This window comes from Micromonas pusilla (assembly GCF_000151265.4).
Source record: "Micromonas pusilla CCMP1545 genomic scaffold MICPUCscaffold_10, whole genome shotgun sequence".
In the NCBI taxonomy this organism is placed as follows: domain Eukaryota; kingdom Viridiplantae; phylum Chlorophyta; class Mamiellophyceae; order Mamiellales; family Mamiellaceae; genus Micromonas; species Micromonas pusilla.
In genome coordinates this window covers 973,136-993,570 of record NW_003315891.1, presented here as the reverse complement: position 1 = coordinate 993,570, position 20,435 = coordinate 973,136, and the positions used below count along the sequence as shown (strand labels likewise).

Below are 20,435 nucleotides of genomic sequence, written 5' to 3'. Positions count from 1 at the left end.
GCGTAGTGTACAACTAGTGTAGTGAAACCGGCGTTATTACAGTATTTTGGTAATCGCCGCCGCCCGACGACGCGAATCGAATCGAATCGAATCGAATCGCGCGAGTCGTACAGTATTACTCGTCGTTCGTCGGATCGGTTCAGTTCAGTTCAACGACGACGTCTCTTGGAGCAGTCTGACGACCAAGTATATCGCCGACGCGAACAGCGCGAGCTGAAGAAAATCATCCTTCGGCCCGTTCGCGTTCGTGAAGAACTTCATCGGGTCGTTCGGGTCAACCTGCACCTCCCGCTCTTCCCCGCCGAGACCGAGCGACCCGGCGACTGAGAGCCATTCCATACAAAAACAGTTCTCCGGTCATCAGTTGAAAGGGACCCACGCGATCAAATGTTGAAACCGAGCGACGCTTGGGTGAAAAAAAATTGTACAGAACGCACCTGACCCGAGCGCGTCGTCCAATTCTTTCGCCACGGCGGTCGCCGCGTCCGCCGCGTTCTTCGGCAACGCCGAAGCCTTCCGCGTCGACGCCACGAACGCCGCCGCGCCCGGATCCGATCCCCCGCCCGCGACGTCCCACGCCTCCGTCCATCGCGTCGCGCGTCCCGTGATGAGGTTCATCGTCAGCGTCGACGTGATCTTCGCGTCGAGCGCGCCGCCGGGGGTTTGTCCTCGCAGACGCCACTGAGGGTCGAGGGTCCATCGTTCGACGCGACGTCGGGGTGGAGTTCAAAGGCGTCAGGGGTGGAGTTCAAAGGCATCGAGGCGTGTCGGGATTGAGACCGTGGCGTGGGCGGAGAGAGACGCCGGGAGAGAAAGTCCTTAAGGAACGGCGTTCACCGCGCGAACGCGGTCGTACGGGGACCAGTCGGTGTAATAAATGAGAACGCGCCTCGATCACCGCCTCGTCCACCGCGTTCATTCGCATCGACTCCACCGCCGCGGCCGGGTTCCCGATGTTCTCCGCGATGAACGCGTGGTTCTTGAACCCCTCCCTCCCTTTGAAAACGCGCGCGCCGTCGTCGTACTCGATGTCGTTCGCGAACGGCGTCAGCGAGCGCGCGTTCTCTCGAAGCGCGCAAACGTCCGTCGCGATCTGACGAAGCCAAGCCTCCACCGCCGGGGAGCTCTTGCACACGAACTCGTCGCAGATTTGATCGAGCGGGACGAGGCCCTCGATCGTGACCTCCTCCGGGTCGAACGATCGAAGCGGGTTCGCGCGCGCGATCGTCAGGAAGAGGCGCGAGCGCCGTCCGCGGTGGTGGCGCGAGGGATCAAAGGCAGGATCGGCGGGGCGCGCTCGCTGACGTGTCTCCGAATACGTCTTCGGCGATCTTCGACCCGCCCCGACGCGCGCGGCGACGCGCGGGGGGGAGGAGACCGCGACGCGCGACGACGCCGCGGCCGTCATCGGCCGTCTTCTCGGGTGACGACGCGCGCGGAAGAGCGGTGACCGGCGCGGGCGAGAGTGCGTCGAGGGCGCGCGAAGACGGTTCCGTCTGTTGTTATCGTCGACAGCAGAGAAATATCGGTCGCATCCACGCCCGATCGGATCTGGATCGGATCATCAGTCTTTGGAAGGGCGGGAACTTTCGTCGGCGAGGAGGGCGGGGGCGAGCGCTCCGCGACGGAATAAAGAGCATCAATCACTTCGTCACAAAGTAAACTTGTACTAGTACAGCCCCGCGACGCGTCCACTTTCTCGTCCTCTCGTCCCCGCGCTTCCTTCCTTCCTTCCTTCCGCGCGAACGAACCGAACCCGCGGAGCGTCCCCGGAGCGACGGACCCCGACGCGACGACGAGGCGGCGAAAAATGTAATTAATTTCTCGCGGCGCTCCCATCCTCCGCCGCGCGCGTCTCGATATTACCTCAATTCACTCCCCCTCCTCCTCAAATCAAATCAGATGAATGAAATCAAATCAACCCCGCACCAACCCCGCGCGTCGGTCGTCGTCGTCCATCGCGTGATAGACTAGACGAGACCGCGCGCGGCGCGCGCGTCACCCGCCCGCTCAGACGTAGGACGTCGGCGGCCGGCACTCGTCGCTGTCGATGAGATCGCACGGGAAGACGTCCTCCGCCTCCGCGTACTTAAGCTGCGCCTTCCCTTTCAAGTACCGGTTCAACATCGCGGTCGTGCTCGAGTTGAACCCGTCGCTCGACCCTTCCAACTCCCCGGTCGTCCGCTTCTGCGACATCGACACGCGAACCTTGGACGCGAGCACTTTTCCGAGCTCGACGCCCCACTGATCGAACGAGTTCAAACCCCACACGAATCCTTGCACGGCGACTCTGTGTTCGTAGATGGCCAGAAGTTGACCGGTGCTGTACGCGTTCAACGCCGGAAGCATGATCGAGAGGCTCGGTCGGTTACCCGTGAACGTCTTGTGCGGGATGAGAAACGTCGGGACGTTCTCCGAGCGGAGTTCGACGTCAGTCTTGCCCACGGCGAGCGCGTCGGCTTGCGCGAAAAAGTTGCACATGAGCTCGTCGTGGTTGGACACGATCTCGCCCTTGAGGTAGACGCTCTGCTGCGACTTGATGATCCCGATGAAATCGCACGGGATCGTCCGGCCCTGGTGAATGAGCTGGTAGAACGAGTGCTGCCCGTTCGTCCCGGGCTCGCCAAAGTCGATCTCGCCGGTGTCGTACGGCAGCGGTCTGGAGTTGAAAGGCGTCAGAAGCGGAGTTGAAAGGCGCCGAGGTGTGTCGGGATTGAAAGCGAGGGACCCTGGGCGGAGAGATGCGCCGGGAAAAGTCCTAAAGGATCGGCGTTCACCACGCCAACGGGGCCGTATGGGGACCAGTGCGTGGGACGCGCCTGCCGTCGATGGAGACGCCCTTGCCGTTGCTCTCCATCGCAACCTGCTGGATGTGCGGCGCGAGCTTCGCGAGCGCTTGCGTGTACGGGAGGATCGCGCGCGCGGAGCACCCGAGGAAGGAGACGTTCCACACGGACAGCATGCCGAGGGTGACGGGGAGGTTCTTCTCGAAGGGCGCGGTGGCGAAGTGCTCGTCGATGTTCCACGCGCCCTCGAGGAATTTTTCCATCGTGTCGAAGCCGTATTGAAGCGACAGAGGGAGCATGCCGACGGCGGAGCACACGGAGTATCGACCGCCGACCCAGTCCCAGAACCCGAACGCGTTGTCAGGGTCTATGCCGAACTCGGACACGAGCTTGAGGTTCGTGGAGACGGCGACCATGTGCTTCTTCACGGCTTCCTTCCCGAGAGACGCGGTGATCCACGTCCTCACGGTGCGCGCGTTGAGCATCGTCTATACGGGTAATTGTCCATACGAGCGAACGTCGGGGTGGAGTTCAAAGGCGTCAGTTGATGTTGAAAGGCGTCGCGTAGGTGTGTCGGGATTGAACGCGAGGGACCCTGGGCGGGGAGAAACACACGCCGGCAAAAGAAAGTCCTTAAGGATCGGCGTGCACCACGCCGCCGCGGCCGTATGGGGACCGGCGTGAGATAGAACGCGCCTCAGCCGTGGTGAACGTCTTGGAGACCACGACCACCAACGTCGTCTCCGGGTCCAGCCCGTTCAGCGATCGCGCGACGTCGACCGGGTCCACGTTCGCGAGAAACCGCAGCTGCCTCCCCCGCGCGCCCTCCGCAGCTTCCGGGCACGTGCGAAGCGACGTGTGCACGAAGAGCGGGCCGAGGAAGGAGCCGCCGATGCCGACGGCGACGACGGAGGTCAGCGGCTTGCCCGTCGCGCCGACCCACTCGCCGTCGCGCACCTTGTCCGTGAAGTCCTTGATCTTGTCGAGGACGTCCCAGACTTGCGGGACGACGTTTTTGCCGTCGACGTTGATGACTTTGTCGCGCGGCGCGCGCGTGGCGACGTGGAGCACCGCGCGGTCCTCCGTGGAGTTGATGTGTTCGCCCTCGAACATCGCGTTGATCTTGTCCTTGAGCCCCGCCGCGTTGGCGAGGTCGTAGAGCTTCTCCATCGTCTGAAATGGGGGGGTGCGCGCGCGAAGAAGAGAGAAGAAGAAGAGCGCGGCGTCAGAGTTTGATGACATGACATGACGACGCGCGGGGGGTTGGACGGGCGGGCGGGAATTGTCACAGAAGAAGGAAGGCGCTCTTCAGTTCTTTCGGATCCGACGCGGGCGCGTATCGATGGGATCAGATCGTTCGTTCGTTCGTCGTCGCGCACCTCGGGCACGACGCGCTGGCGCGCGAAGTCGCAGTACACGCCGTTGTACTCCGCGGTCAGCGCTTCGTTCCTCTCCTCGTCGTTCAGGAGCTCGCGAAGGTGCGTCCCGTCGATGATCTCTTCCTTGTGCCGCTTCAGAGCGTCCCACTCCGGGGTGGTTGAGATGAGCGCGGGGGGCTCGCCCTCGGAAAAGGACGCGCCGGGGGCGCCGCGCGTCGTCATGAGCGCGCCGCGGAGCTTCTTGGACCCGTCGTTCGCGCGCTTGGACATCTCTGTTGGGACAACGAAATGAAGAGCGCGGCGGGCGGGCGGGCGTCAGAACGATGGCGAGGAGAGGGACGCGCGACGATCGCTCGCTCGATCGCTCGATCGCTCGCTCGCGTCGCCGGGCGGGATAAACAAACGTGCGCGTCGATTCATTCGATCGCGGCGCGCGCGGACGCCGCCGCGCGCGCGCGCGCGCGCGATCGACGACGAGTCGAACCGCGGGGTGGGTGTGGCGACGCACTGTACGCTCGAGCGGGTACGTGATGGAGTGTAGCGAACGCCGACATCGAAAGCGAGGCGAGTGCGCGCGCGTGGTGCTTCGATGCTCTGCGCGTCGCGGCGAACGCGGACCGAGCCTCGAACGCGGACCGAGAGTCCGAGACGCGCTCGGGGTCGGAACCAAGTGGATAGACGACGGTTCGGCGGCCGACCGCTGTGCCAGGTTGTCACGGCGTCGAATCGTCGTGACTGGCTCGCGTTCGCCCGCGCGCTGACCGAGCCGACCGGTCACGTTTCATCGACGGGCGGAATCCGCGTTTGCTTTCGGCGGTGGTTTGGTTTTTTCGGAAAAGAACTCTCCGCTCCCTCGTTCGTCGGCACGGCCAAAACGTCGAGCGCCATGGCCTCCTCCTCCGCCGTCGCCCCCGCGGCGCGCCGCGTCGTCGCGTCCACGCGCGGTCTGCACCGCGGCCGCATCCGCGGCGAGACGACGAAACGCCCCGCGCGCGCCGTCCATCGCCGCCGCGTCGCCGCCGCGGCGTCGTCCGCGGAGGACGCGATCGTCCCGAAGGCGCGCGCGCGACACGGCACCGATCTCGTTCGATCGATCGACGCGAGCGCTTCCCTCGTCGGTACGGTCGTCCTCCGTCCACGCCTGACCCCGCCGCGCGCCCTCCCCGCACACCCACCCCACCCTCCAGGGCTCCAAAGTCCTCGTCGTCGGCAGCACCGGCGGCGTCGGGCAGCTCGTCGTCGCCAAGCTTCTCGAGTCCGGCTTTCGCGTCAAGGCGCTCGCGCGCTCGGAGGAGAGCGCGCGCGCGCTGTTCGCCGACGCGTTCGCGAGCGACGACGACGCGTTCGAGGTCGTCACCGGCGTGGACTTGCGAGACGCCGCCGCGCTCGAGCGCAGCGGCGCGTGCGTCGGCGTCGACGCGATCGTGTCGTGCGTGGGAACGACCGCGTTCCCTTCGGCGCGGTGGAGGGATGGGAACGGACCGGAGGCGACGGATTTCGTTTCAGGCGCGTTCTATACGCTGGTCCCCATACGACCGCGTCGGCGTGGTGAACGTCGTTCCTTAAGGACTTTTCCCGGCGCATCTCTCCGCCCATCCCTTGCGTTCAATCCCCGCCCTCGACGCCTTTCAACTCCATCTGACGCCTATGAACTCCACCCCGACATCGCTTTGTATGGAATGGCCCTCAGTACGGAACCTCGCGACGGCGGCGAAGACGCAGTCGCCGAACGCGCGGCGGATCGTGCTCGTCTCGAGCATAGGTACGTCACGTCCGTCGACGTGGACCATTCCCTATGTGACGCGTGTCATCTCCCGAATCTTCTCACGTCTGTCGACCAATCGCCGCGGGTCTCCCGCGCGTCGTCTCCGGCCGTCTCCGACCGTCGTCGTCTCCGAACACTGCTTCCCATACGACCGCGTCGGCGCTGTGAACGCCGATCCTTAAGGACTTTCTCTCCCGTCGCTCTCCTCGCAGGCGTCACGCGCACGGACCGGATGCCGTTCCTCGTGCTAAATCTCTTCGGCGTGTTGAAGTTCAAAGCCATGGGCGAGCAGGCGGTCGTCGACAGCGGCATCCCGTACACGATCCTCCGCCCCGGGCGGCTCACCGACGGTCCGTACACGTCGTACGACGTCAACACCGTGCTTCGCGCGACGAGGTGAGAGAAATGAGACTGCTTCCCATACGACCGCGTCGGCGATGTGAACGCCGATCCTTAAGGACTTTCTCTCCCGGCGTATGTTTCTCTTCGTCGCTCTCTGTCGTCCAATGAAACGTCCACACGGGTCACAAAAGAGCTAACCAATCACAACACTTCCCGCCACGTCGCCCACCAATCAAACGACGACACCTCATCGCAGCGGGACTCGACGCGCGGTGGACCTCCGACTCGGGGACGATTTACTTCCGGAGGAGACGTCGCGCATCGTCGTCGCGGACGCCGCGGTCGCCGCGCTGAGCAGCGCCGCGTGCGTCGGGAAGGGGTACTGCTTGGGGACGAGGGAAGGGGAGGGGCCGGGGAGCGATTTCGGGAAGTGGGACGCGCTCTTTGAAGGCGCGGGAGGGGTCAGTTGAAAAGGGACGCTATCAAATGTTGACACCGGGCGATGGGTGAAAAACTTTTGTATATCCTAAGGTTATGGCACCTCATCAGCAACTCTCGATGCCACGTCGATCGGTCGCTCACTCCTTCCCGCGCCGCGCGACGACCGCGATGGCGTCTCTCCGCGCCGCGCCGCCGCCGACGACGACGACGACGTCGTCGTCGTCGTCGTCGCGTCGCCCGCGCGTCGCATCGCGCCGCGCGACGCCGCCTCCTCTCCCCGCGCGTCGCGCCTCGTCTCACGTCGCGCGCGCGGAGTACTCCTACGACGTCGGCTCGTACGACCCAGAGATGGACGGGTTCGTCCCGCCCGAGGTGTCGCTCTCCACGCTCGCCGTGGGCGCGAAGATCGGCGAAGGGTCGTTCGGGGTGGTCTACCGCGGCGTCGTCACGGAGGAGGACGCCTCGCCGCGAGACGTCGTCGTGAAGGAGTACAAGAAGAGCGTGCGAGGGAGGGACTGGTACTCGTTCTACTGCGACGAGCGCGACATCTGCCGGCGTCTCGTCGGATGCGCCGGCGTCGCGCCGTTCGCGGGCGTCGCGGGCTCGGACGCGTACCTCGTCTGGGAGCACGTCGGCGACGAGACGTTGGGGAGCGTTCTCGACGCGGGGCGCGGCGTGAAGGGCGTCAGGGAGGCGATCGGCGACGGGAGAGGTGAGACTGCTTCCCATACGACCCCGTTCGCGTGGTGCACGCCGTTCCTTGAGGACTTTTCCCGTCGTCACTCTTCACCCGCGCTTCCCTTTCAACGTTTGACCGCTAAGACGTTCGACTGACCGATCACTTCACCCACACAGGAGGCCGCGGCGGGCGCGACGACGCCGAGACCTTTCGCGCGATCGCCGCGGGGCTGTGCGAAGCCGCGATCGCGATGCACGAACGCGGGGTCGTGCACCGCGACGTGAAGCCGGATAACGTCCTGCTGACGTCGGTTATCACCTCCGCGAACGTGAGCGACGACGACGCCGTGCTCGCGCTGTGCGACCTCGGCGGCGCCGCGGACTTCGAGACGGGACAAGGGTGCGACGGCCGCGAAGCGATATTCGACCCGGTGTACGGTGCGTGATTGATTTTCTTCGGTTTCGCGGCGGTCCGCCGCGCGCGCGCGCTCGTCCCGGCATCAAACCCTACCCCTACCCCTACCCCTACCCCTAACCCTAACCCTAACCCTAACCCTAACCCTAACCCTAACCCTAACCCTTCGCGCAGGCGCGCCGGAGCAGTTCGAACGCGTCGGCGGCGGCGGCGGCGGCTTCACCGTCGGCGGTCTCTTCGGCCGCGGCGGCCGCCCCGGCGAGGGCACGCTCACCGCGACCGGGGTCGTCCCTCACCCCGGGTTCGACGCGTTCGGGATCGGGATGTGCCTCTTACGGCTCGGGGTGCCGTCGTTGCACGCGCCGGGGGCGGTCAAGCGCGCGCGAGCGGCGATGGAGGCGGCGAAAGAGCGCGCGGACGCCGGTCAGGTGCGTTCTATACAAACGTTTTTCACCCATAGCATAGCTCGGTTTCAACACTTGATCGCGTGGGTCCCTTTCAACTGACCGATGAACTACATATTTTTGTATGGAACGACCCTCAGGACGCCGAGACGGAGAGCGTGTTGGACGCGTGGGCGAGGGCGCCGGGCGGGGAGTCGTGCGATTTCAGCCTGCTCGAGAAGGTGGGGGCGTGGGATCTAGTGGTGGGGCTCACGGAGTGGGACCCGGAGCGACGGATGACGCTCGCGGAAGCGCTCGAGCATCCGGCGCTGATGAAGCCGCGATGACGGGAGCCAAAAAAAAACATCGGTCAGTTGACAGGGGTCGCGATCAAATATCATATTATTGAACCCGAGGGATGAGTGAAAAACGCCTTTTCAAGCTAGAACGCACCGCAGCTGGAAGTTTAGCAGTCAACTCTGCGAACGGCTAGTAGAATCTCGTTGCGCCCCCCGCGCGCACACGTCGGCGCGCACGAACCGCCGTCGCGCGCGTGACTTCCGCGTCGCATCCATCGTCTGCACGACACGCCCGATACGCGCGCCGCGACCGACCGCGCATATCGGGCTCGCACGCGCACGCGCGGCCACCCGGCGACGCGTCCATCGCGCGCGCGTCGGTGCCGTCGGTGCCAACGAAGAGATCGCATCCGGAAGCGTCAGCGAGTTGACCGCGCGGCCGCGATGGGTTCCGGGCCGAACGACACGATGACGTCCAAGGGCGGCGCCGGCAGCGGCAGCGGCGGCGGCATGAACGCGTCCAGACGGGGGGCCAGCGGCGGCGCGCTGAACGCCTCGCGAGGCAGCAGCTCCGGGCTCCCCACGAACCGCGCGGCGTTGTTACGAGCCGCGGAGAAGAAACGCGCGAACGAGGCGGGGTACCACGGCCGCGAGAACCCTGCGAAGACGAGCGACTTGCCTCCGTTCTGGAGCACGAGCAAGCACGGCGTGCCGTACAACGAGGGCGACCCGATGGAGATTGCAAAGGGGGGCGCTCGCCCGGGCGGCGCCAACGCGGGCGTGTTTAGTAAATCGCTCGTCCGAGCCTCCGTCTCCGCGGGGCTGTCCGTCTCCGCGTCCTTGGGGCCCGCGCAGATGAAACTGAACGACCTGCGGAAGGCGTTGGAGAGTCCGCACTCGCACATGGGGCACGAGGAGCGCGTGCGGGCGATCGCGAAGCTGCCGCCGTACGAACACATAGTCGCGCTCGTGAAGGGATTAGGCGCGTTCTATACACTGGTCCCCATACGACCGCGTTGGCGTGGTGAACGCCGTTCCTTAAGGACTTTGCCCGGCGCATCTCTCCGCCCACCCCTCGGTTTCAATCCCCGCCCTCGACGCCTTTCAACTCCGCTTCTGACGCCTTTCAACTCCACCCCGACGTTCGCTCGTATGGAATGGCCCTTAGACCGGGACCCGTACGACACGACGAAGGGCCCGTGGACCGGGGACAAACCCGAGGTTTGGAAGAAAGATCCGGAGCGGTGCGTCCGACGCGCGGTCGTCGCGCTCGAGGCGCGCATGCGCGAATCCCTCGCGCGCGTCGTCGCCGCGGAGAACAAGAAGGCGTTATCGCCGTGCTACACGGAGAAAGATTTCCTCATGCGCGTGTTCCAACGGGTGGACAAGAATCGCCACGGGCGCTTCACGGGCGACTGCGACCTCGCGATGTTTCTCCAGGCGTGGGGCAGCGCGCCGCCGGAGCCGGACGACGCGGACGACGACGAGAACGAAAACGAGAAGAACGAGTTCGCCGGGCCCGCGAGCGTGGCGTCGATCGCGTCGACGCCGAAGCCGACGGAGGCGCGTTCTATCTCGCACTGGTCCCCATACGACCGCGTTCGCGTGGTGCACGCCGATCCTTAAGGACTTCGCCCGCGCGCGTCTCTCTCCGCCCACCCCACGGTTTCAATCCCGACACGCCTACGCGATGCCTTTCAACTCTACCCCTGACGCCTTTCAACTCCACCCCGACATTCGTCGCTTTGAACGATGGAACGGCCCGCAGATCGTCGTGCCGACCGTCCTCGCGAACGCCGTCGCCGCCGCGGAGACCGCGGACGCGGACGCCTCGCGGTCGATGGAGCCGGGGCCGACGATGACGAGTTCGCCGACGAAGATGGTGGGCAAGAAGCCGATCGCGGGGCGCCGCGCGAAGGACCCGAACGCGGCCGCCGCCGCCGCCGCGAAAGAGAACGCGAAGGGCCCGGGAGACGCCAAGAGCGCTTCAACCGCGACCGCGTCCAAGGCGGCGTCGTCGCCGGTGAAGAAGCTCACGAGCTCCGTGAAGTCGTTGGGGATCGAACTGAAAGCGGAGAAGCAAAGGCCGAGGGACGACAAGTTTGAAAAGATTGACCTCGTCCCGGTGAAGTACTTCGACGAAGACGGCCTCCCGCACTTCAACTTTGACCCGATATCCCAGTCCGCGGCGGCCGCGGTGTTCGTCAAGTACGGGTACGATCGCGACGGGTACATGCCGTACGAGGTTTTCATCCAAGCGCTGCTCGCGTCGCCGTCGCGCCTGCTCGGGATGGAGCACATACTGGACGCGAAGGACCTCGGGCGGCACGGGTTCGAACTGGGCGACGACTACCAGCACGACGGGAAGATTCAGGCGCGTTCTATCTCACACTGGTCCCCATACGACCGCGTTGGCGTGGTGAACGCCGATCCTTAAGGACTTCGCCCGTCGCATCTCTCCACCCACCCTTCGCTTTCAATCCCCGCCCTCGACGCCTTTCAACTCCGCTTCTGACGCCTTTGAACTCCACCCCGACGTCGCTTTGAATGATGGAACGACCCTCAGTACCCGAAGTGCCGCGGCGGGGTTTTTCCCCCGAACGAGTTCGACCCGGAGCACGTCGTGCGGTCGTCGAAAGCCCCGGACGCGGAGCTCGCGCTGGAGCACGTGTACGGCTACGCCGGGTTGGAGAACAACGCCCCGAATTTGTTCTATCTCACCACCGGAGAGGTGGTCTATTACACCGCCGCCGTGGGCGTCGTGCTGGATAAGGATAAGCTCGAAAAGAAGACGCAGTGCCAACGATTCTTCTTCGGGCACGACGACGACATCAAGTGCCTCGCGATTCACCCCAACCGCGAGTGGGTCGCGACCGGGCAGCTCGGTCGTCGGCCGTACGTGTGCGTGTGGGACGCCATCTCCATGCGGCAGCTTCAAAAGATAGTTCACCCCGCGGGCATGCGCGGGGTCATCGCCGTCGGGTTCAGCATGTCCGACGGCGGAGAATACCTCACCGCGGTGAACAGCGACAACGGGCACACGGTCATGGTGTGGAACTGGACCAAACACGGCGACGACGCGGTGATGGACAACGCGGTGGAGGTCCCCGGGTGGTGCTTCGGCCCGGCGAAACGCGTGGACGGGTTAGGTGCGTTCTATACAAAAGTTTTTCACCCATCGCCCGGTTTCAACATTTGATCGCGTCCCCTTTCAACTGACCGATGAACTATTTTTGTATGGAACGACCCTTAGAATTTTACGAGGAATCCGGCGGCGCCGGCGCCGGCGGCCGGTCGTCGAAGAAACTGCCCGCGACCGCCGCCGTCTCGAAAGCGATGCAAGCGCACAAGGGCGCGGGCGAGCCGACGCCGGACTCGCGCGCGCCCGCGGACGACGAAGCCGCGCTGAGCAAGCTTCCGCCCAACTTTGACTCGGAGGGATACAAGAGCGGCGACGGGACGTACGAGGTGAGACTGCTTCCCATACGACCCCGTTCGCGTGGTGCACGCCGTTCCTTAAGGACTTTTCCCGTCGTCACTCTTCACCCGCGCTTCCCTTTCAACGTTTGACCGGTAAGACATTCGACTGACCGATCGCTTCACCCACGCAGCTCGTCGCGGAAGGACCGGGAATCAACGGCTTACCCCCGATGGTGTACGGCGCGGTGTGGAACCCGTTCCCGGGGATGCGCGAGTTCGTGACGTACGGCGCGAAGCACATCAAGCTGTGGCGGCCGCTGCCGAGCGGGTCGTGGACGGGGGAGATGGGTTTGCGGAACGACGGAACGAGGGTCGGGGATTACTCCGCGGCGAACGGCGGATCCGCGCCGGCGGCGGCGAGCTCCGGCGGCGGCGTCGCGTCGAAGGCGCCGCTCAGCGCGTCGATGACGGCGCTGACGAAGGTTGGAAAGGGAAACGTTTCAGGTTCAAACCCGGCGGCGGCGGCGGCGGCGGCGAAGCTCAAGCCCAAGGGCACGTTCGGCGGCGTCAAGGGCTCCGCCGCGGCGGAGGGGGAGAGCGGCTCGGGATCGATGAACAAACCGTCGTCGCAATCGCAAATCGGCGGCGAGTCCATCGTGTCCGCGGAATACGTCCGGTACAACGTCATCGTCACCGGGCACCCGCTCGGCGCGCTCGGGATCTGGCTCGTGACGCACCAGGACGCGAGTAATAACCCGGTGGACCCGCGCGTGAGCCCCGAGCTCGTGGCGGAGTGGAACGTCAACTTGATCCAACGCGTGTCCGACGCGCACGGCGTCGGCGCGAGGATCAACCTGAACGACGGCACCACAACCTACGGCGGCATCCGCGGGCTGTGCCTCCGCGCGGACGGCGACACGCTGCTCACCGCGGGCGCGGACGGGTGGATTCACACGTGGGAAGTCTCCGACGGGCTCGTCGCCGTCGCGGGTCGGCCGAGGACGGACGGCCCGGGGAAGCCCGGGGTGGAGAAGAAGGCGCGTTCTATCTCACACTGGTCCCCATACGACCCCGTCGGCGTGGTGAACGCCGATCCTTAAGGACTTTCTCTCCCGGCGATTCTCTCCGCCCATCACCCCTCGCTTTCTTTCCCCGCCCTCGACGCCTTTCAACTCCGCTTCTGACGCCTATGAACTCCACCCCGACGTTCGCTCGTATGGAACGGCCCAAGGTCGCCGTCGTCTTGAGACGTCTCGCGAAAAATGCGACGCAGAAGAACGGGCCGCACTCGTTCCAGATCACGAGCCCGTACCGCGGCGAGGGCCCGCCCGCGATTCGAGCGCTGGACTGCCGCCCCCCGGCGAAGCCCGGGGACGAGCTCCCGATGGAGTTCGTCTTCGGCACGAACCGATGCGAGGTTTGGGAGATAGAATACAAACCGGGCGCGAAGCGACCGACGGTGAGCGTACAAGTCTACGGCCACATGGCGGATTTATACGCCGTCGCGACGCACCCGAGGGACCCGAACGTGTTCGCGACCGCTTCCGCGGCGGACCGCGTGTACCTGTGGAACGCGGCCGAGCGGAACATGGTCCGAACCGCGCCCACGGGCGTCGTGGGGCGGTCGGTCGCCTTCTCCGTGGACCCCGTGCCGGCGTCGGCGGTGTACTTCCCGGGATGGACCCCCCCGGCGAAACCGAAACCGAAGCCGAAGCCTGGTCAGTACGACGTCCCGAACCCGAACGCGCCGGTGGAGATCCCCGCGGGGCATCACCTCGCGATCGGCGGGAAGTTTGGCAACGTGGCGATCATCGACGCGGTGACGTTGCAGCCGTTGGCCAAGCTGAAGGAGTCGGCGAAGGAGGTGTCCGACCTGAAGTACTGCCAGGGCCCCAGACCGATGCTCGCGGTCGGGTCGCACGACCTGTGCGTGGACGTGTACGACGTCGAGCGCGGGTACGTGCACCTGTCTCGGTGCCAAGGCCACCAGGCGTCGATCAATCACCTGGACTGGTCGCTGCCGATGACGCTGCACGGCGTCGAGAATCGCCGAGTGCTCCAGACGTCGTGCGCGTCGTATGAGGTGCGTTCTATACACTGGTCCCCATACGACCGCGTTGGCGTGGTGAACGCCGATCCTTAAGGACTTTTGCCGGCGCATCTCTCCGCCCACCCCTCGCTTTGAATACCCGCCCTGGACGCCTTTCACCTTCAACTGACGCCTTTCAACTCCACCCCGCCATCGCTTTGTATGGAACGACCCTGAGATTTTGTACTGGGACCCGTTAACCGGAAAACAAGTCCTCGCGTCGCAGAGAGATACGAGGTGGGCGACGTGGACGAACAGGATCGGGTTCCCGGTCATGGGCGTGTGGGAGGACGGCAGCGACGGCACGGACGTCAACGCCGTGGACGTCGCGCAGTGCGGTCGCGCGTTTCAAGACAAGAAGAAGAAGATTCCGCTCGTGAGAGTCGCGGAGGGCGCCAACGGCCTCGACGGCGCCGGATACTGCGTCACCGCGGACGACTTCGGTAAGGTGAAGCTGTTCAACTACCCGTGCGTGTTCAACGACGCGCCGTACCGGGAGTATAAGGGCCACGCGAGCCACACGATGTGCGCGCGGTTTAGCTCGGACGACGCGCGACTGTTCAGCGCCGGCGGGAGGGACCGCGCGGTGCTGCAGTTCAAGGCGCGTTCACGTTTACACCGGTCCCCGTACGACCGCGTCGGCGTGGTGAACGCCGTTCCTCGAGGACTTTCTCTCCCGGCGCATCTCTACGCGCCCCCCCCTCGCTTTCAATCCCGACACACCGCGACGCCTGCCTTTCAACTCCGCTTCTGACGCCTTTCAACTCCACCCCGACGTTCGTCGCTTCGAACGGACCCTCGACCCGAAGACGAAAAAGATTAAGCTGGACGAGGACCCGGAGGAGGAGGTGGTCGTGGAAGCGCCGAAGAGGGTGTGGGGGCCGATCGACGGCGGGAAGGCGTACGGGTGGATCGAGACGGGAGGCGTCGGCGGGCCGAGGAAGGCGCCGCCGAAGCCGAAGCCGCCGATGGCGGCGGTGGGCGCGACGGGGGCGAAGAAGAAAAAGTCAAAGATTCTCGCGATGGCGGAAAACGACTCGGACTCGGACGACGACGCGGCGGGGCAAAAGCACGCGAAGCAGCAGCAGCAGTCGGCGACGAAGGCCCCGGAGATCGACGACGATATCCCGACGGAGGTGGCGCCCGCGGCGAGCGCGCCACCGAAGATGAGCGCCGCGGAGTTTGAAGCGAAGAAGGAGCAAGCCGCGAAGAAGGTTCCGTTGCTGTTCTAGGCGGCGGCGGCGGCGGCGGCGCGTGTATAAAATAGACCAACGAACGCATGAGGAAGGTGCTATTTATTGTGTGTCACGATGATGAAGAGAGATACAAAAACAAAGAGGAAACTACAATAGAAACTACAGTCTACGCGCGTCAACCGCTGTTCGTCCAGGCGGAGAACAAGAACAAGACGCCCAAGTTGAACGACGCGTGCACAAGGACGCTCGCCGCGAGGTTCCGCGTCCGACAGTACACCGACCCCGCCACCGCGCCGACGCACAGGAGCTGTAACGTGTCCCCGGTGTTGTGGTCGTGCACGAGGGCGAACACGACGGTCGTCACCGCGAGCGCGTTCCACGTCGGCATGTACTTGGTCAGCGACGGCAGGAGGAACCCTCGGAAGACGGTCTCCTCGATGATGGGCGCGAGGACCACGGTGGTGAGGAAAATCGACCACGCGCCCCGCGGGCCGGCTTTAAACGCCTTCTCGATGACGCCGCCGCCTTCGCTGCCGACGTCGTCGCCGCGTAAACCTAACGCATAAGAAAGAGCCGTTATCCCGAGCACGGCGAGCCAGACGATGAGGACGGAGTTCCCGGCTTCCCCGAGCCACTCGGCGCTTCGTTTCTTCTGCGCCGCGACGGCTTTGTTCTTCTTCGCTCGCGACGAAGAGACGCTCCTCTCTTTCTCCGCGGCGGCGGTGGCGTCCGTCCCCGCCCCTCTCTCTTCCTCGCCGTCGTCCAAACCGCCGCCGCGCTCGAGAAGATTACCCCACATCATACCCCCTAATAAACCATTTCCTCTCTTCTTCTTCTTCTCTTCCCTCGCGACAACCTTGCCCTCGACGTCCTCCGCCGCGTTGTTTTTGTCACCCGTGACGGAAAATTGAAACCACCCGGGCGGCAGCGGCCGCTTCGGGGCCGTCACCGCGGCGAGTATCGCAAACGTCGCGACGCACTGGATGACCTCCGCGAGGACGATGACGTCGCTGAAGTTCGCGGGGTCGTCCATGACGAGACCGAAATCGTACGCGAACTCCCTCTCGGAGTCCAACGGCATCTCGAGCGGGTCTCTCGCCGCGGAGTACACGAGCGCGGGCGCCAGCGCGCCGCTGACGACGGGGGAAATGCGGGAAGACGCGATTGGATTGGTCAGTTCGTGATCGGATTCGATGACATGGCGGCGTGCAGCGAATAAGAACGCGGAGTGTACGATCGCGAGTCGACGCGTGGACGCGTGGACGCGCGGGCGGCGGGCGGCGGGCGGGGCGTCCGTAAATCATCCAACGCCGCGTCGCGCGCACCTGACGTAAAACATCGCGTCGACGAGGAACAGCGTCCCCAACGTCGTCGGCCACCCCCACGGCACGTCCCATCGCGGCCCCAACCCGAGCGGGTCGAAGTCCGGGTCGTAGTCCGGCTCGGAGGCGGACGGCGTCGACGGCGCCTCCGTGAGCGCGGACGCGAACGGGGACGGCGACGGCGACGATCGCGCGCCGGGTTTCGTCGCGTCGATGGTTATTTTTGTCGACGGAGGAGGAGGAGGAGGATCGTCTTCATCAGTTGGCGTCTCTTCCGCCGCGCCGAGGAGGGCGTCCAGCGCGGACATCGTGTCCGCCGCGGTGGTGACGCTCGTCGCGGGCTTCTTCTTCTTCTCCGCGCCGGCGTCGGCGTCGTCGTCGTTCGCGGACGCGACGACGCGTCGTCGCGTCGTCGTCGGTATTCGCGACGACGACGACGACGACGACGACGACGACGACGACGACGCGCGCGCGCGGCGCACCGCGCGCGGCGCCGCCGACGCGCGCGTCGGCGGCGTCGCCCATCGCGCGTTCGCGACCGCGGCGCACCTCATGACGGCGCGGCGCGACGCGGCGGCGCGGTCGAGAGTGCGAGTCGCGCGACGACATCGCGACGGTCCCTCCTCCCGAGCCTCACGGTATCGGTCAGGTAGCTGTAGCTAGCGCGCGGCGCGACGCGAGTGGCTGAGCGCTTGCCGCACGCCCACCGTCCGACCGGAAGGCCGCGGCCCGCGGCGTCGTCGTTCGTCGTCACACGCGCGTGCGCGAGAGCGTCCCCCCCGCTCGATCGATCGCGTCCCTTCGCGACGATCGAATCGAATCGAATCGAATCGAATCGCGGCGGCCGTCTCGTCGCGCTCGGTCTTCTCCGAACGGAGGAGGAGGAGGAGGAGGGAGGCGTCGCATCGCATCGCGCGCGGATCGATCGCGTCGTTCGATCGGACGCGAGAATACGATGGCGACGACGAGCGACGGTCCCCTCCCGTCGCACCACGCGCGCGGCGACTCGGTCGTGTCCAGCGACTGGGGCGACGACGACGACTGGACCCCCGGCCCTTCCACGACGTCGTCGAACCCGCCGCTGGCGTCGAACAAGCCGCGCGCGTCGTCGCCGCTCGGCGGCGCGGGCGTCGCGTCCTCGGACGGCGGCGTCCTCGGCGCGAGAGGACACGCCGGGGGTCGGCCGATGCAAGCGTTCGGATCGAGGAAGCCGCCGAGCGCGCGCGCGAGGGCGAAGCGATACGCGAAGCTCTGCGCCGCGGCCGCGGTGATCGGCGTCGTCGCGTACTACGCCGCGGGTGCCGGCGGGTTCTTCGGCGGCGGCGACCGCGACGGCGGCGACGACGACGCCGGGGAAGAGTGGCTCCCGAGCGCAGTCTCATCCTCGACGTCCGCGCGATTCGATTCGACCGCCGCCAACGCCGCCGCCGACGCCGACGCCGACGCCGCGTACGACCAAGGCTCGCACAGCAACGCGGCCGGGCACGTCCCGCTGCCGGAGACGCCCCCCATGGAGACGCCGCCGATCGAGGCGTCGACGACGAGCGCGAGCGCGGCGGAGGAGGACCTCCCTCCGATCGATCCGATCGCCGACTCGAACGCGATGAAGACGAAGGTGCGTTCTATACACTGGTTCCCATACGACCGCGTTGGCGTGGTGAACGCCGATCCTTAAGGACTTTGCCCGGCGCATCTCTCCGCCCACCCCACGCTTTCAATCCCCGCCATCGGCGCCTTTCAACTCCCACTGACGCCTTTCAACTCCACCCCGACTTTCGCTTGTATAGAACGGCCCGAAGAAGGCGACGGACGCGACGAGAGCGCCGTCGTACGACGACGACGACGCGGAGCCGGCGGCGGAGGCGCCTCCGAGCGGGAAGAACACCGCCACGTCCGAGGCGACGATCGAGGACGCGCCCGACGACGAGGACGCGCCCCCGGACGCGCCTCTGACGGGCTTCGCGCCGACGACGACGGCGGCGGCGACCGAGACGACGACGACGACGACGACGACGACGACGACGGAGGACGGCGACGGCGAGAGCCCGAGCCCGAGCCCGAGCCTGCTTGCGTCGACGTCGCGCGGCTCCGGGTTCGGAGACGCGCGCGCGAAGGAGACGGACGAGACCGAGACCGATACCGATACCGAGACGCCCGCGCCCGCGCCCGCGGATCGGACGAAGGCGCGGACGAAGGACGACGAGGACGACGACGCGCCGGCGCCGTCCCCCGCCGTCGCCGCGACGACGAAGCGATCGGGTCGCGAGATCCCGGTGTGGACGAACCCGCCCGGCGCGTCGTACCCGCCCGTCCCGGACGTGAAGAGGACGCGCGCGGGCGCCGGGGTGGGCGGGGTGTCCATCGCGGAGAAGCTGACCGAGAAGGTTGCGACGGCGACGACGAAGGCGAAGGCGGCGGCGGCGCCCGCGGCGCCCGCGCCGGCGGGCGTCGCGAAGTCGTCGTCGACCGAAGTCGACGCCGCGCCCGCGCCCGCGCCCGCGCCCGCGCCCGCGACCACGACCACGACGACGATGGCGACGGTCCCCCCCGCGCCGGTCGCGGTCGCCGAGCCGCCGCCGCCGTCGACGTCGGCGGCGGCGGCGGCGTCCTCGAAAGCGGTCGCGGTCGTCGGGTCCGTCGCGCTCGCGGCGACGCCGCCGTCGGACGCGCCCGCGCCCTCGCCGGTCGTGAACGACGCCGCGATGATGAAGGACTTCCCGGAGATCGACGCGGAGTCGTACGCGGAGAGCGCGGTGAAGAAGGAGCACAAGAACGACGCGGCGCCGAGCGAGATTGTCGACGTGGCGCCCGCGCCCGCGCCCGCGGCGGCGACGACGACCGCGACCGCGACGACGAAGTCGACGACGAAGTCGACGACGAAGTCGACGACCTCCTCGTCGTCGACGACGGGCGCGACGAAGAAGGCGGCGTCTTCGAAGTCGTCTTCGACGGCTCCCGCGGCGGGGAAGGCGCCGGGGTCGTCGTCGGCGGCGGCGGCGGCGACCGCGGCGACCGCGGCGACGGCGGCGACGTCGACGTCGACTTCGACTTCGAACGTGAAGCCCGTCGCCGACGCGCCCACCCGAGCGCGCGCGCCGACGTCTTCGCGTCTCGGCGGCGTCGACGCGAGCGCGAGCGGAGGGGGAGGGTCCTCGACGAAGAAGACGTCCTCCGTGCAGAGCGTTTAATACACACACGCCATCCATTATTTTTTTCCAAAAACTCAAAAACTCAGTGAAAAACTCGCCGCGCGTTCGACGGCCCAACAACACAGCTGTGTTGATGCAGATCGAATCGTTGCGTCGCGTCGTCGCACATCGATCGCGCGCGAGCAGACGGACGAGTCGCCCGCCGCACGCGCGCGCGCACGCCACCGCGCCGCCGCCGCCGCCGCCGCCGCTCGCTCGGCGTGGCGTCGTCTCGGGTCGCGCGCGCGTCGCCGTCCGCGGGAGCGACCAGCCAGCAGCCATGTCCGCCCCGACCGCGAAGAAGCAGCGGAGGGATCTGCGAAGGGGCGGGTTCGGCCATCCCGCGCCCGCGCCTCCTCCGGCGTGGCGCGTGAAGCTCGAGGCGTCCATCGCGAACGCGGCGTCGGACTCCAAGCATCATTCCGACGACGCCGCGAAGCGGCAGAAGAAGGCGGACGACGCGAAGAAGGCGAAGAAGGCGTCGGCGTCGGCGTCGGCGTCGGCGTCGCGCGATGGCGACGACGGAGGCGGACGTCGAGGAAACGTGCGCGGAGGCGACGGCGCGATCGCGCCGCCTCGCGCGCGCGCGCGATCGAACTCGAACCGCGCCAAGTCTCTCCCCCTGCCGCTCGGGTTCGCCGCCGCGCTCCTCGGCGCGGCGTCGAAGGTGACGTTCGGCGCGGTGAACGGCGCGCTCCCGCTCGCGGTCGTGCTCGCGGTGAAGACGTTCCG

General features: G+C 66.4%; 11 protein-coding genes across 11 annotated transcripts; 7 read left to right on the top strand and 4 right to left on the bottom strand.

Annotated features, from left to right (window-relative positions):
- Window positions 1–18: 18 nt before the first annotated feature.
- MICPUCDRAFT_48321 (uncharacterized protein) lies at window positions 19–1,447 on the bottom strand. Its single transcript, XM_003061518.1, has 3 exons — window positions 890–1,447; window positions 438–681; window positions 19–323 (listed from the first exon to the last, which is right to left on the bottom strand). Exons 1-3 carry the CDS (start codon window positions 1,406–1,408, stop codon window positions 145–147), a joined length of 942 nt encoding a protein of 313 aa, XP_003061564.1. The 5' UTR covers window positions 1,409–1,447; the 3' UTR covers window positions 19–144.
- Window positions 1,448–2,010: 563 nt separating this feature from the next.
- Window positions 2,011–4,387, bottom strand: MICPUCDRAFT_20452 (uncharacterized protein; the record flags this gene model as incomplete). Its single annotated transcript, XM_003061517.1, has 4 exons — window positions 2,011–2,659; window positions 2,787–3,274; window positions 3,441–3,959; window positions 4,166–4,387. The coding sequence occupies 4 exons, from the start codon at window positions 4,385–4,387 to the stop codon at window positions 2,011–2,013; spliced, it is 1,878 nt and encodes a 625-aa protein (XP_003061563.1).
- Window positions 4,388–5,361: 974 nt separating this feature from the next.
- MICPUCDRAFT_20482 (uncharacterized protein) lies at window positions 5,362–6,742 on the top strand (the record flags this gene model as incomplete). Its single annotated transcript, XM_003061779.1, has 4 exons — window positions 5,362–5,688; window positions 5,888–5,927; window positions 6,143–6,326; window positions 6,529–6,742. Coding segments are annotated over 4 exons (765 nt in total), but the record flags the coding sequence as incomplete, so codon positions are not given.
- A 121-nt stretch (window positions 6,743–6,863) lies between these two features.
- MICPUCDRAFT_48319 (uncharacterized protein) lies at window positions 6,864–7,998 on the top strand (the record flags this gene model as incomplete). The annotated part of the gene is made up of 3 exons (XM_003061778.1): window positions 6,864–7,425; window positions 7,569–7,833; window positions 7,985–7,998. Coding segments are annotated over exons 1-3 (822 nt in total), but the record flags the coding sequence as incomplete, so codon positions are not given.
- Window positions 7,999–8,932: 934 nt separating this feature from the next.
- MICPUCDRAFT_51409 (uncharacterized protein) lies at window positions 8,933–10,114 on the top strand (the record flags this gene model as incomplete). The annotated part of the gene is made up of 1 exon (XM_003061777.1): window positions 8,933–10,114. The coding sequence occupies one exon, from the start codon at window positions 8,933–8,935 to the stop codon at window positions 10,112–10,114; it is 1,182 nt and encodes a 393-aa protein (XP_003061823.1).
- Window positions 10,115–10,346: 232 nt separating this feature from the next.
- Window positions 10,347–13,008, top strand: MICPUCDRAFT_48318 (uncharacterized protein; the record flags this gene model as incomplete). Its single annotated transcript, XM_003061776.1, has 4 exons — window positions 10,347–10,866; window positions 11,128–11,591; window positions 11,753–11,956; window positions 12,100–13,008. 4 exons carry the CDS (start codon window positions 10,347–10,349, stop codon window positions 13,006–13,008), a joined length of 2,097 nt encoding a protein of 698 aa, XP_003061822.1.
- An 89-nt stretch (window positions 13,009–13,097) lies between these two features.
- On the top strand, window positions 13,098–14,051 carry MICPUCDRAFT_63101 (uncharacterized protein; the record flags this gene model as incomplete). Its single annotated transcript, XM_003061775.1, has 1 exon — window positions 13,098–14,051. The coding sequence occupies one exon, from the start codon at window positions 13,098–13,100 to the stop codon at window positions 14,049–14,051; it is 954 nt and encodes a 317-aa protein (XP_003061821.1).
- A 184-nt stretch (window positions 14,052–14,235) lies between these two features.
- Window positions 14,236–14,751, top strand: MICPUCDRAFT_20524 (uncharacterized protein; the record flags this gene model as incomplete). The annotated part of the gene is made up of 2 exons (XM_003061774.1): window positions 14,236–14,316; window positions 14,389–14,751. Coding segments are annotated over 2 exons (444 nt in total), but the record flags the coding sequence as incomplete, so codon positions are not given.
- A 253-nt stretch (window positions 14,752–15,004) lies between these two features.
- Window positions 15,005–15,325, bottom strand: MICPUCDRAFT_63099 (uncharacterized protein; the record flags this gene model as incomplete). Its single annotated transcript, XM_003061516.1, is given in 2 exon segments — window positions 15,005–15,158; window positions 15,160–15,325. Coding segments are annotated over 2 exon segments (273 nt in total). The 5' UTR covers window positions 15,279–15,325.
- On the bottom strand, window positions 15,322–17,069 carry MICPUCDRAFT_48316 (uncharacterized protein; the record flags this gene model as incomplete). Its single annotated transcript, XM_003061515.1, has 2 exons — window positions 15,322–16,326; window positions 16,519–17,069. The coding sequence occupies 2 exons, from the start codon at window positions 17,067–17,069 to the stop codon at window positions 15,369–15,371; spliced, it is 1,509 nt and encodes a 502-aa protein (XP_003061561.1). The 3' UTR covers window positions 15,322–15,368.
- Window positions 17,070–17,470: 401 nt separating this feature from the next.
- Window positions 17,471–19,703, top strand: MICPUCDRAFT_51405 (uncharacterized protein; the record flags this gene model as incomplete). Its single annotated transcript, XM_003061773.1, has 2 exons — window positions 17,471–18,130; window positions 18,303–19,703. 2 exons carry the CDS (start codon window positions 17,471–17,473, stop codon window positions 19,701–19,703), a joined length of 2,061 nt encoding a protein of 686 aa, XP_003061819.1.
- Between the last annotated feature and the right edge of the window lie 732 nt (window positions 19,704–20,435).